We start from the raw sequence: 13,041 nt of genomic DNA on the forward strand, positions 1-13,041 counted from the left end.
CATTTCGATGTTTTCCTCCTAGGGGCATGACTCCACCATTGTGGATTTATTTTTGTAGTCAAAAACAAGAGTTTGGTAGTTTTGTGTTGCTATGTGTTGCTAGGCATTTTTTGCCCTCTGCGTTCTGCTCAAAAAATAACACTAAACTGCCTGCGGTTCATGCTGCATTCAAAAACATGTTCTCTCCATTGTAAAAGAATGAAGGAAAGATCTGGTAGTTTCTCTCCTGTTTCGATTTTGTCTTTTGATGACAGCACAGATTAGAGTCTTTGTTGTCTGGTATCTTACTTTCTTAAACAAAGTGAGTTCTTAAGTTGAGTGGTATTCACCTTTAAGGCACAGCTGGCCAATGGTTGTATATATGTGTGTATTAACATCTGCTTGTGTGTTTCTATGCACGCATGTGTGTATGTACTGTGCTGTGTGTGTGTGTGTTGGTGTGTCTATTCCTGACTTTGTGTATCTGTACTGATATGTGTGTGTACCTGTATATGTCCAGCTGTCCCTCCTGGGGCAGTGTGTTACTGCCAGCCTCTCTCTCTCTCTCTCTCTCTCTCTCTCTCTCTCTCTCTCTCTCTCTCCACTCCAGTGTGTGTGTGTGTGTGTGTGTTGTTGCCTTGACAACCTTGTCCCAGATGCAGCGATCACCATGGGGATGGTGCTGCTGAACGAGGCTGCCACCTCCAAGGGAGACGTCGGCAAGAGGAGGAGTAAGTAGAGAGGACTGAATCTACTCTCTCCGTCTGTCCTTCCCTCTTCAGCTCCATAGAGTTACTGTACAATCACATTATTACATTTTACATTTTTGGTCTATTGCAGGGCGACTTGCATTAAGTGCGACAGTAGAATAAGCTTTAATTCCTGTATCACCACCATGGCAAGCAGCCAATGCATAGGAAGTGCAGCAGTCAAAACTGCAGTGCCAAAACACTAGAATAAGTCAATTAAAGTTACCTTCAATAAAGCAAGTAGCTTCATCAGAAAAAAAAAGTGATTGGGATACATTTTCTCTCTCATTCCCTGTCCTTCTCTTTCTTTCTTTCTTTCTTTCTTTCTTTCTTTCTTTCTTTCTTACTTTCTTGCTTTTTTACTTGCTTTCTTCTTGCCTTCCTTGCTTTGTTTCTTTACTGCCCTATTTTGATTTTATTTTTTGCATTTTCTATTCTTTTTCTATTCCCTTTTCCACATTCTTGTTGTTTCACATCTCTTCTCTACTCACAGACTTTCTGTACGCACCACACACACATACACACACATATATTTTCTATGTAAAATATAAGCACTTGCCTGTCACTGTCTTATCTAGACAGTGTCAATTCCTAGATTTTGCAGCATTCCAAGCAACCCAAGTCAGGAGTATAAGCAAGGTGGTTATAAGGTAGAATAGTAGGCAGTGTGGTGTAGTGGTTAGAGCTGTCCTGTAACCACCAGGTCACAGGTTTGATCCTCGCAGCAGCCAATATGTGTCCATCAACCATGTGTCCTTTTTTATTTCATTTCATTTGGCCATCGTTTATCCAGGTTTGTCCCATCGATATTATAGAAGCAGCATCACAACAAAAATACAAGTTAGTCAAAGTCACATGAAAGAAAGAGCAAAGTAGAACGATGTATAAAGACAAAATACAGTCGATCACCAAGAGAGACCATCTCTTTAACTTTACATCATTATCAGTTTAAATTTACCAAGCGAGACCAGCCCTTGAGACCAGTGGCTTTGAAGAAGACACACTTGCCTGCCTCTCATTGCAAGGTGCTGTTGAGTAGTGCCAGCTGAAGTATAAATCTACATGTAAATTGAATGTATTTATAAGTGAATGTATAGGAGTAGAGATGAGGAGGGGGAGCAGAGAGAAGAAGATAGAGAATAGCTTCTGGGGTTTCTAAGCAGTGGATTAGAATGGCAAAAGGTTTATTTAACAGCAGAGAAGGAGGAGACGTTGAGATGGTAGGTGCATGTACACACACACACACACACACTTAACACAAACACGCCTTCCACACACTGTGCATAAACGCGTCGTCGTCGCAGTACTATCATTAGTGTGACGCGTATTTGCATAACTGTCAATTAGCCGGAGCAGCTGCGAAGATGAGGAGCGCTTGTTTCGCTCTCCAGTTAATCACCAAGATGACCCCTCACCTGCCCCATTACCGCCTCTGAATACGCGACGACGGTGTTTAGATATGCTCGAGGAGCGCTTGATTCGCTTTGGCACGCACGGATGTGAGCATTTTGTTTTTTTTCCCGCGATGTAGCTTCATTTCAATATGCTTGATTTATTTTGACAAGCAGGTATTTCTGTGTAGCTTTATTAAAATGAGCGTGATTTGGCTTGACAAGAAGAGATTCATTTAGCTTTTAATCACTCAAGTTAGTCTTGAGACAATTAGAACTAATTTAGCCGTCTCATGCTGTCAAGTGTGTGTATTTAGAGCCCAGTCAATCAATTAGAGACTGAAAAAAATTATCTCTGATTTCACAGGGTGTCTGCAGGTCCTGAAAAACTTGTGAAATGTCCTATATTTAATTATCTAAATGCCTCAAGGCCTCAAAAGTCCTTGCTTACTGTTCAAGTCTCAAATTCAGCTCGATTAAACTTACAGGCACTGTTCTATTTTTAAGATCTCAGTCACAAGGCTGCCCCTTTCTATCTTTGGGGTTAAAGATAGGCTTTATGTGGCTAATCGTGAACAATAAGCCCATCATGGAAAAGCTGGATATGAATATGGGAGATATTTGTGCTAAGCCAAGATATTTGTGCTAAGCTTTTGATTGCTGGTACATTGGGGCTTCTGAACTGCGGAGCGGGCTGTTATAAGCCTTCGGGTTCAGCCAAAGATGCTCTTAAAAAGGATGTTTCATTTTCAACAAACCTTTGTGTCTAGTTTGAGGCAACACTCAATAAAACATATGTCATGTTTAAAGGTGCTATGTGTACCATTTATAAGCATCAATGTATCATTGTCAACTTAATACTACTACCTTGGTATAATTACCGTAAACAAATAAGACCATGGTTGAGATGATTGAAAGCCTCTATCTCACACCAGTGGTTTTGTTGGTGCCAGTGTTTCTCAAAATTAAGACCATATCTCCCATAAGCCCATTGCTTTCTGTTGCAAAGAGGATATTGTTACCTCTCCCTCCCTTATCTTTACTGAAGAGGATAAACATGTCGGAAGTGATTTTTCCAACCACCTTTCACTCTTTCCACCCTCTACCATTGTGAGAAACTCTGAAAGCTTTTGCTCCATTTACGCTCTTCCTGTTTTGTGCCATAAAGCAATCTCTGTTTGTGTTGTAAAGCAATCCAGTAGATTTGCCGCCAAATCCGACCGGGTGGCCAACATGTAAAATGCAGTGTAGAGGCTGCCAATCTTCTTGCCGATGGGCTTGTATGTTTACAGTAATTATACCAATGTCTCAAAATTAATGTTGGAATGATTTATTGATGCTGAAATGCTCCATGTTGCACCTTTAATATGTGCTCATGTTGTATCAAAAGGGAACACAAATGTAAGAGTGTAGAGCGAATGGTTCCTAAATGTTAATGCCTCCTGTTGAGGCTTGTCTGGAGGTGTTGAAGGTCTAATTGGAGTCATTATTACTAATGGGAGGTGGTCACTTGGTGACCCCAATGACATGCCAGCTCTAACCCCTTTCCTTTAACATCCAAGCAGAGTTTCTGCATAATCTCTAGATTATGAGACAAGGGAGTTGCCCTGTACTGGTAATTGCCTTAAACACAGAGACGCAGTTAAACACGAGTGGATTTTAATTAGAGTCAACATGATGAAAAAGCAACTTGAGAAGCCTTTCAATTGGGGAAATGTTTCTATGAGGCCACACACTCATGTGCGCGCGCACACACACAGAAACAAGAAATCTAAAGGCAAGATTATCAACTTTTCAACTTTTGTACAGCTTTACCCACGAGTTCTCCTTGACAAGGGAAAGTGTGGCAATTAAAATGATAATGACTTTATAACTACTTCCAGACTTGTTTCTCGGTATCAAACGTGCCTGGAACGAACACACACACATACACACACACACACACGCACATGTGCACACACCCATAATTATCACCCGTCCATTGCTGCCATACCACTTGCATTGAGAGAGAGAGGACTAATTTGTCAATTCTCTCTAATTGTAATTCTCCATCAGCTCTCTCTCTCTCTCTCTCTCTCCCCTCGTGCACAAACTTGAATATCATAATTTTTTTTCATAGCAGCCACTTTTATTTTAATTCAACCTCTTCCTTTGTATAATTGCCGCCTGCTAATTTCAATAAAGTCAAGCAAACACATCATGCAGATTACATTTTACTGCAGCGCAAGCACACTAATGCTTTCAGAAAGCTATTACGAAAAGAACACACAACTCAAGCACACATACACAGAATACACACTTTGATATCCCACGCACCTATCACTGGGGCGAAACACACATGCACATACGCACGAACAAATTAAATAAGTGCACGGTGAAGCAACATAGAGAATAGCCGTCTGTCAGCGATAGAGGATTATGCTTGAATGGTAGCGTAATCAGGAGACGCGGGTGTTAAATCCCTGGCATATAGCTTCCATATTGCTGAGCGCAGCTACGGGAAATTGTCTGCCACTTCTCCATGGGCATCTGCACCAGAAATCACCGCATACGCACTGTTTTCTCAGCAAGGGAGCTGGGGAAGGAGAGGACGGACTTACAAAATCACTACATATGCATTATCAGTGGATGAGAGAGGTGGGAGGAGGAGGAGGGAGAAGGGAAGGTGAAAGTGAGAGAGAATGAAAAGTGAAAAATAAGAGGAGGGGGGGAAGAGGAGAGGATGGGAAAGAATGGTTGAAGGGGAAGGAATGAGTGAGACGGGGAAAGTGGAATAGAGAGAGAATTCGAAAGCAAGACCGCGACCCGCAAATGACCGTACCTCCTTGGTGAAATATGGTATGAAATATGGTATAATAGCAGCAAATACCTATCACAGTTTGCCAAAACCTATGGACAGCCAGTGGAGACTAAGGGTGCGTTCACATCAAGCATGTTCGGAACTCTGAACTCTGGAGCGTTTACTTCCTGGGTACTCAATTCTGGTCCTCAAGGTCCGGTGTGTCCTGCAGGTTTTTGTTCCTCCCTGATAGTAAATGAGCCACACCTGGTCTGTATCTACCTGTATCTACCTGGCTCTTTAACTTTCAGGGAGGAACAAAACCCTGCAGGACACCGGACCTCGAGGACCGGAATTGAGTACGTAGGGTTTAGTCCTTTAGTTCACACATGCCATTGTGTGTCTTGTGCTTTGTTCTGCTTCCTTGTGTTTGTCTTACATCATTCTGTTCTACGATTGCTTGTTGATCAGTTAGATCTAGTTAGGCTCATCCTCTGTAAAGCCCTCTGAGACGTGCTTGTGATTTAAAGGGCAGAATAAATAAATGAACTTGAACTTGAACTTGTTTGGTCAGATGAGAACAATTTAATCTGAATACAAGTGGCACCAAATAAGTGCACAGTTGAAAATGCGAGTCTCGATTCTGCAGTGCATTCCGTTAGGACTGAGAACGTAATATGAACCAACTACAGGAAACAACCCCAAAGTGCAAGGGTTTATGGGTGTAAGCAGACGGATGCTGACATCTGATAGCCAGCAGTTCCTCATGCTTGGAAAGCCTAGCATAACAAAAAGAACCAAGGGCAAGTCTGGACTGATGCTCATATTGAGCTATTTCTTCATGTGTTCTTACCCGGTCTGAACACCAGAGAAGGGAAACTACAGCAAAGAGCACAGACAAGTCCATCATGCTGAGCTAAAGTTACAAGGACCGGAATCGGATTTGTTTTGACCCCCTTCAGCCAAAATCTCAGACCTTTCAAGATGGTTACCAAAGTCCAGGTTACCAAAACCAAAACTACTTGTGAGTCCATGTGACTTTTGACCTGGTTCGCTTGTAATTGGGCACTGTGAACCTAAACAAACCAAATATAAACATGCAACAAAGTAAACTTCTCCACTATGGCTCAGACCAAAGAAAATCAATTATTGGTGTGATTGCACCATAACATTGATATAACATTGAGAACTGATATCTCTTTCAGTCATTGTTGTGCAATGTGAATAAATTTTACCATGCCAATGTAATTGAATTGAATTGAGTTATCAGAAGAGAGGGATTGAGAGAGAGCAAGACTTTCATTACCATCTTTGTCATTGGAGCAAATTATTCTCCTTAAATTACACCAAGTGCATAAATCACTTTATTAGTATGCTGAAGTGGGAGTGTGTGTGTGTCTGTGTGTGTGTGTGTGTGTGTGTCTCATCCATGCTTGCATACTAAAACACAGCTCAGTCATAATTGATGAGCAATGGGAGATACATTGCGCTATACTTAATGAAGACACACACTTTCTCTCGCTCACACAGACATACACATGCACACACACACACAAGCACATAGATGTGGCCACCTAGGGAACATGGGGAGAACATGGGTTTTTTTCTCCTGAGACACAGGAGGTCTCTCTCAAACATACAGTACTCTCAAACCCAGTCTCTCAATTACTGTCACACACACACACACACACACACACACAGGTTTGTATTCCAATACTTGTGAGGATGTTCCATTGAATTAGTTATTAGCCTAACCTTTACTTAAAGAATGCTTTTTCTAAAGTAAGGGGTGACAAAATGTTCTCACTTTGCAGGATTTACCCATATCTCTGACGTCATTTGACATCTACAAGAGTAGATGTAAAAGAAAACACACACTCTCTCACACACACACAGTAACACTGATTGCCCTGGGGACCTCCAGTGTGTGTGTATGTGTGTATGTTGTGTATATGTGTGTGTGTCTGTGGTAGATGGATTATGACTCGAATGTCACATCAATTAGTTACAACTGCTGTCACACACACACAGCTCAATCACAGTATAGGACACCCCCTGAAGTGTGTGTGTGTGTGTGTGATGTTTCACATGACGAATTGCAAATGTAGGCAATGCATAGAGAGAGAAAGAGAGAGGGAAGAGTTATGGGGGAGCTGACAGTGAACGATAGCGACAAATGTAGACTTTGTGTATGTGTTTCAGCTGTGGCCTGTCACCAGGGAGAAATATGATAGAACAAACTATACATGCAATATAGATCAACACACACACACACACACACACACACCCCTCCAGCGCACTCGAAATGAATGACGGCACATGCATACCTTCATAACAAATTGACACAGGGAGGGAATTGTCTTGTTTTTTCTCCGATCCGCTTTCCCAGGCGAGTCTTCCAACACAGAATCCACTTCACTTTCACAGTCTATCTCTTTCACACACACACACACACACACACACACTTAGAACTTTCCATCCACACACACCCACGACCACGCAGATATCTCACCGTTTAGTCTCCAGGAGAGGTCCTCTTCCTAATCCCTGATTAACAATATCAGTCGCCGGCGACAGTTTAATTTAACACAGCACTCCTCAAGGATTAGCCTCTACACACACACACTCACAGGCGCACACACACACGCTCCCCGCACAGATCAAAGATCACGCACATGTTTATTCCACTCCAGGCTAACCGCTAAGGCTATAAGCTGATAATGGTCGCAAACACAACTCGCTGAGGCTGTTAATGAGAGAGGGGAGCTAGCATGCAAAGTGAGGGACCCCCCCCCCCCCCTTGTCTCAATAAAGGTTAATATGAAAGTAAAACTGAGTTAGAGTCGGTTTGCGTTTTCCGGCACGAGGATTTGCACCGGGCTATATTGTAGGCGACCTTTGTAATAGCGTTTCAGCAAATGTTTGATTTTCTTTGTGCCTGAACCACCCAACACGAAGAGGAGGCGACGTCTCCTCTTCCTACGCCACGTCTAAACCCCGCGAGCACATTAAATTAGAACGGGGATCAAACGGCAGGTTGCATCAGCGCTTATAATGCGCGTGAACCAAATTTAATGCCTGCCTTTAGCCAAGAATCAAATATTCTCTCGGGCCATTGTCTAATAATTATTATTCATGTATCAGGGGTATCTGCAGGTCCTGCAAAAAGTTTGAAAATGATTCCGAACCCCAAAAGCCTCACAAGGCACTTTTAAAAGTCTTCCGTTCAGTTTCAGAGGTCTTAAAAATGTTGCGGCGTCAGACCGAACGTTATATTCTGATAGGTAGACAGTCAGTTGTAGAATTGGTTTTATAATGCGTTCTAACTCGCATCAATAATGTCTTGAAAAGTCTTGATTAGCTTGATGGAACCCTGTATGTTCTGTGTGTGTCTGTTCCTCCAGTCATCTGCCTGGTCGGCCTCGGCCTGGTGGTGTTCTTCTTCAGCTTCCTGCTCTCCATCTTCAGGTCCAAGTACCACGGATACCCCTACAGGTAACTATGGCAACCGTACAGCACCGCCGACGCAACCCCTCCCCCGCCCAAAGTTTCATTTAGCTTGGTCGACAGTTATTCAAAGGCGATACGGGAGCGTACGATGAATCTTAAAATCACAGAGGTTGACACAAAATCACTGCCGAGTTATTGCCGACGCGGCGCAAAGAAAAACGCCCGGGCCAAAACAGAATCCATCCGTTTTTGTTATTCCTTTTGATCTCGAGACAGCTCAATCGGTATTTGTGGACATGGACGGCTCTCTCTCCCAAAGCTAAGCCAAGACTCTCTCTCGCTCTCAAGGGACCAATCCTAGAGCCGCCCCATCGACAGAGAACTGGAGTCCGACTCCGTTGACTCATTGTGTTTCTTTGACATTTTGCAGCCCATTTAACATTATCTTACTCTGACATACATAGCTTTTCCCCCTTTATCCTGAATACTAGAAATCCTTAGTTCTTTTTTTTCTTTTTTTCATTTCCATACCCCCTGTTGATGCAGACGCATACACCCACACGGGTCAAAGCACTCCGTCATGGATATTTTCTACAGGTCATCATATAGCGACTGAGTTCGGACATCAAACCCCTCCGCTCAGTGAGCCGGAACAGCAGCAATTTGGTCCCGCTTTGAGCTAAAGGTCGCCACTACATAAAACGGATTTAATGTGCGACAGAAAACACTCCATGAGTCCACAGAGTGAGAGTCCGTCTCCAAGTCAGCATCGCTGGAGCAGCTGAACATCAGAAACCTCCAGCTACTGAGCAGGGGTTTGACGTCTCGGAGCTCGAACCCGGGCCGTCCGGTTGAAGGACGCTATCCCCTGCTGCCGTCATCCACGCTTAAAATAGGACCAAACTGCTGCTGTGTCAGCTCACTGTCCAGTGACCTTTAGCTGCGTTGATGCAGGTTCAGTTCTGCTATGATGTGGAATTGTATTGATAGGGCTACACTCTATTCCTGCTACTAAGCTGATTTCAATTGTACAGCATTGGAACTTTAGATGGTCATTTAAATAAAAAATACAGCCGGGATGGGACGATGTACTTATCTCACGATATGATTCGATACGCGATATGGGGTTCACGATTCAATACAACCACGATAGGATGTCATAAATAAAAGTTCAATGACAACAAAGTCTGAGGTCTGTGCAGAATTATGTTTATTTCTGAGACACAAGTCTTTTTAGCGATGGCATTGTCTTGATAGAATGTAAACAATTTAAAAATGTCATTACAAAGTGACAGTAATATAATTTGGATGGAGAGCTTGTGAAACTGTGATGGTCAAGAGTCTCATTAGTGATTACTACAGCAGAATAACATGGAGCTGATATCACCATTCATTTTTCTGACCCACGATACGTATTGTCACATTTTTGTATCGCGATATATTGAAATTCGATATATAGTCCCATCCTACAGCCTGACAAGCACTACTTGAATAGCTCCATGATTTTTTTCCATAAAAAAAAACTTAGGCTTAAATCTGCTGTTTTATACTATAAAGATATACATTTGGCCTTTGAAAAATCAGATATGTATTCAATGAAGTTATACAGTACATAGTACATGGACTGCATAGTTCAGTGTTTGTGTGGAGCTGTAAGCCTGCAGGAAATACGTTAAAATTGCTGTTATTTACATTCAGCCGCAGGTAAAAGGTCTTAAACTGTGACTTCTCGTTGGTTATGGATAAGTACATGGTTGGACTCTTTAATGCCATATGGGCGTTTTTGAGTGACTAGTCAGCTCTCCTCTCCTCATTTTCCTTTCCTCTTTAATAATGATAGAGGCATTATCAGCAGGCGTTGGAGCAATTTTCCCGATGCTAGATTTGGCCAGATGACATGCTTTCCGATCCGAATGAATTTGCGATAAACGCTAGCTGGTATTTATATGTTCAACGTGTTTTTGTTTTTTTCCTTTCTTGACAAAATGACATAGCAACTCCTCTCTTCCCGTTCTCCCTTTTATTTCTCTCTATATCCATCTTGCCCTTCCTCCCTCTACCTATCTTCCCCTCTCTATCTCTCTCTCCCTTCCAGCTTCCTTATTAAGTGAAAGCAGAGCAGAGGAGGTCAGAGGATGAGGAAGAGGCGGAGGTGAGATGAAGAAGAAGAGTCAAGAAGATACTTGAAGAGGAGGCGGCGCAATCGAGTTTAGAGTGCATGGTGTTTTGGTTTTTTTTATATATCACCCGCTATCGGCGCTGCGAGCCGAATATGAAATAAATTATTCCGTCTTACACTGGAAAATAAAGGCCTTTGGCTCGTCTCTGCCAGTCGCGTGTGGTTCGTTTCTGTGGTTGAACGTTCTGCGTAGATGCATACAGTGAAGCAACAAGTAAGCTGAGGCAATTAGCACATTTTCTTCTTTTATCCATTTATTACGCTTGTTTAGGAGAAAGAGTTAGAGATGAAGGGAGAGTGGGAGACGAATGAAGTTGGAGAAAGAAAGAGCGAGGTGACACGGGTGTTGAAAGGAGGGAAATGGGAAATGTATATAGCTCAGTTCATACACAAGGCAAATTCTGTGTGTCTCACATAAACACAAAAAAATACATATTGTATTAGCGCATTAAAAAGAAAGGAAGTAATAAAGGATAGCTAAAGAAGCAGAGGACTAATGTGGAAATAGGTTAGAGGGTAGCAGAGTGAAAGAGCTTTCTAACAAAATGTACATTCACTGTTGTTTTGAATGGAGACGCACACGGGGAAGCGTATCGCATGTCGGAGGGAAAAGGCCAAAAACTTCGCACCAACTTTTCCTCGCTGACAAACAAGGAGAAGATGCGTTTCACAAAATGAACGGACTTCGCACCAAAGGTTTGTCCAGTTGTTTGTGTCTTCTGTGTGTAACATTAAGATTTAGTCATGGTGAATTGCAAGTTACTACTTCACATTACTTGCAATTGGATGAATGCGTGTTTGCGCGTTTATCGATTGCTACATGTACACTCTTGCATGTTTGGTTGACTTTTCGTACCAAGTGATCATTCAAATCTTTGTCTTTTAAGGTTTTGATACACATGCAGCTTATGACCTTATTCACACGGTGGCCATTTTGAACACTCAGGGTCGGAAACTCTGGAAGAGCAGGTCCAGCTGCTCTAGTATTTCACAGATTCACACTGAAAAACATATCAGAAACAAATGTATCTCAAGAATCAGAGGGATATCGGTTGACATTTTAATGTATTTGGCCCATTATCTCTACCTACCAGAGTCTAGTCTAGGCAGCTAGCTAGTAGCTAACTAACTAGTAAGCTAACTAGCTAACTTTCTGCTAAATTCAGGCAGTTGTTGTCAATGTTGCTAGCTAATCTGGTAACTGTTCGTCCTCACTTATGTGTTGAAGTAACGCTAGATTTATGCCGATCTTCCAGGTAGAAGGTCAATTGCCATCAGCAGAGAAGGTAAGCTCTAATTGGTGAAGTCCTGCGCCTGCTATATCCACAAAAACCTTGTGAAGGATTGGGGAAAACCGAGTTCAGGGGTTCAGAACTCGGAGTCAAGTTTCAGGAAGCGACCGATTCTAAATCAGGAACAACAGAGTTCAGACAATAGAGTGTCTACATGTATACACGGTTACATGAGAAAGCACAAACCCTCTGGTTCATCCTGAAGGTAATATAGCGGATTGTGATATCAGTTACTGACAAGACTGAAAGTTTACTTCGACTAGTTCCAGGCTGTGGGGGTCGAACCACATCGCTGACAGTGGCGTAACCTCTCTCGCTGAATGTGAGAAGCATCGGTCATTTAGAGAAAACATAAATTCCAATTCCTTCACTTGCGGACTGCGAGTGGGCTGCCGGATTGAAACCATTTATGTAACCTGCAGTGCGTGGGCGAGGAAGAGGAATGGTGCAGCAGATAGACTGGTTTTGACTAATGTAATAAAAATATCCCTTCTCAGACTTCCTATCCCAGGCTATTTTTGTTTAAGATGGATCGTTGAGGGAGTGAGCCTGTGTGTGTATCTGCGCGTGTGTGTGCAAGGTTTCACATGCAACGCAAGCAGATCTTACCAAACATTGAATCAATTAAATAAAAGTATTCGCATTGAGCCGACGATTGAATCAATGTCACAGTGTTAAAATTGCACAGCGCTGTCAAATATCTCCTTCCCTTCCCTGCCTTGTACAATCAGGAAAGGTAATATCTTTAACATATTCCTACTGACATGCAGAATAGCATGACGCAGTTGAATTGGCTGGCAATGAAAACAATTACTGCAAACATGCACAAGACTGGTTTAGTACCCACGTAAGCAAAATGGAGAAGTCCATGAAACTTATCGCTTTAGGATAAAAAAAAGTAAAGTTATCAACTTTCTGAGGCTGGTAGGATAGTAAGAGTATCTGCCTTATTTATTGTAGAGTGCTAGCATAATAATACCCACCTTATTTAGAGTAGATATTAATTGTAATAAACACCTTTTTTCCTGACATTGCCTATTTTTGTCTTGTTTTTTTTGCCTTTTCCTTGGAACCAAGGGGATTTTTGTTTTGAGGACAGGTAGCTGCTCAATCGTGAATTTGATTCTGAACATGCAGGGCAGTCACACACTAAAAAGAATGACCCATGCTGTTCTATATTTTACAAAAAAAAAAGTAAAAAAAAAAATACTGATGTCATTAT

The 13,041-nt window shown here is 42.2% G+C and overlaps 1 protein-coding gene across 2 annotated transcripts in view; it reads left to right on the forward strand.

The window, feature by feature from the left end:
* tusc3 (tumor suppressor candidate 3) overlaps positions 1-10,679 on the forward strand; it is a 91,970-nt gene extending 81,291 nt beyond the window's left edge. For both annotated transcript variants that reach the window (XM_071905866.2, XM_078282720.1), the window contains exons 8-10: positions 636-710; positions 8,303-8,393; positions 10,444-10,679. In XM_071905866.2, the coding sequence (XP_071761967.1) occupies positions 636-710; positions 8,303-8,393; positions 10,444-10,459 (182 nt within the window). In that variant the 3' untranslated portion in view covers positions 10,460-10,679. The remainder of the gene's footprint in view (positions 1-635; positions 711-8,302; positions 8,394-10,443) is intronic.
* The last annotated feature ends 2,362 nt before the right edge of the window (positions 10,680-13,041 follow it).

The sequence above is a fragment of the Centroberyx gerrardi genome, chromosome 3, assembly GCF_048128805.1.
Source record: "Centroberyx gerrardi isolate f3 chromosome 3, fCenGer3.hap1.cur.20231027, whole genome shotgun sequence".
In the NCBI taxonomy this organism is placed as follows: Eukaryota; Metazoa; Chordata; class Actinopteri; order Beryciformes; family Berycidae; genus Centroberyx; species Centroberyx gerrardi.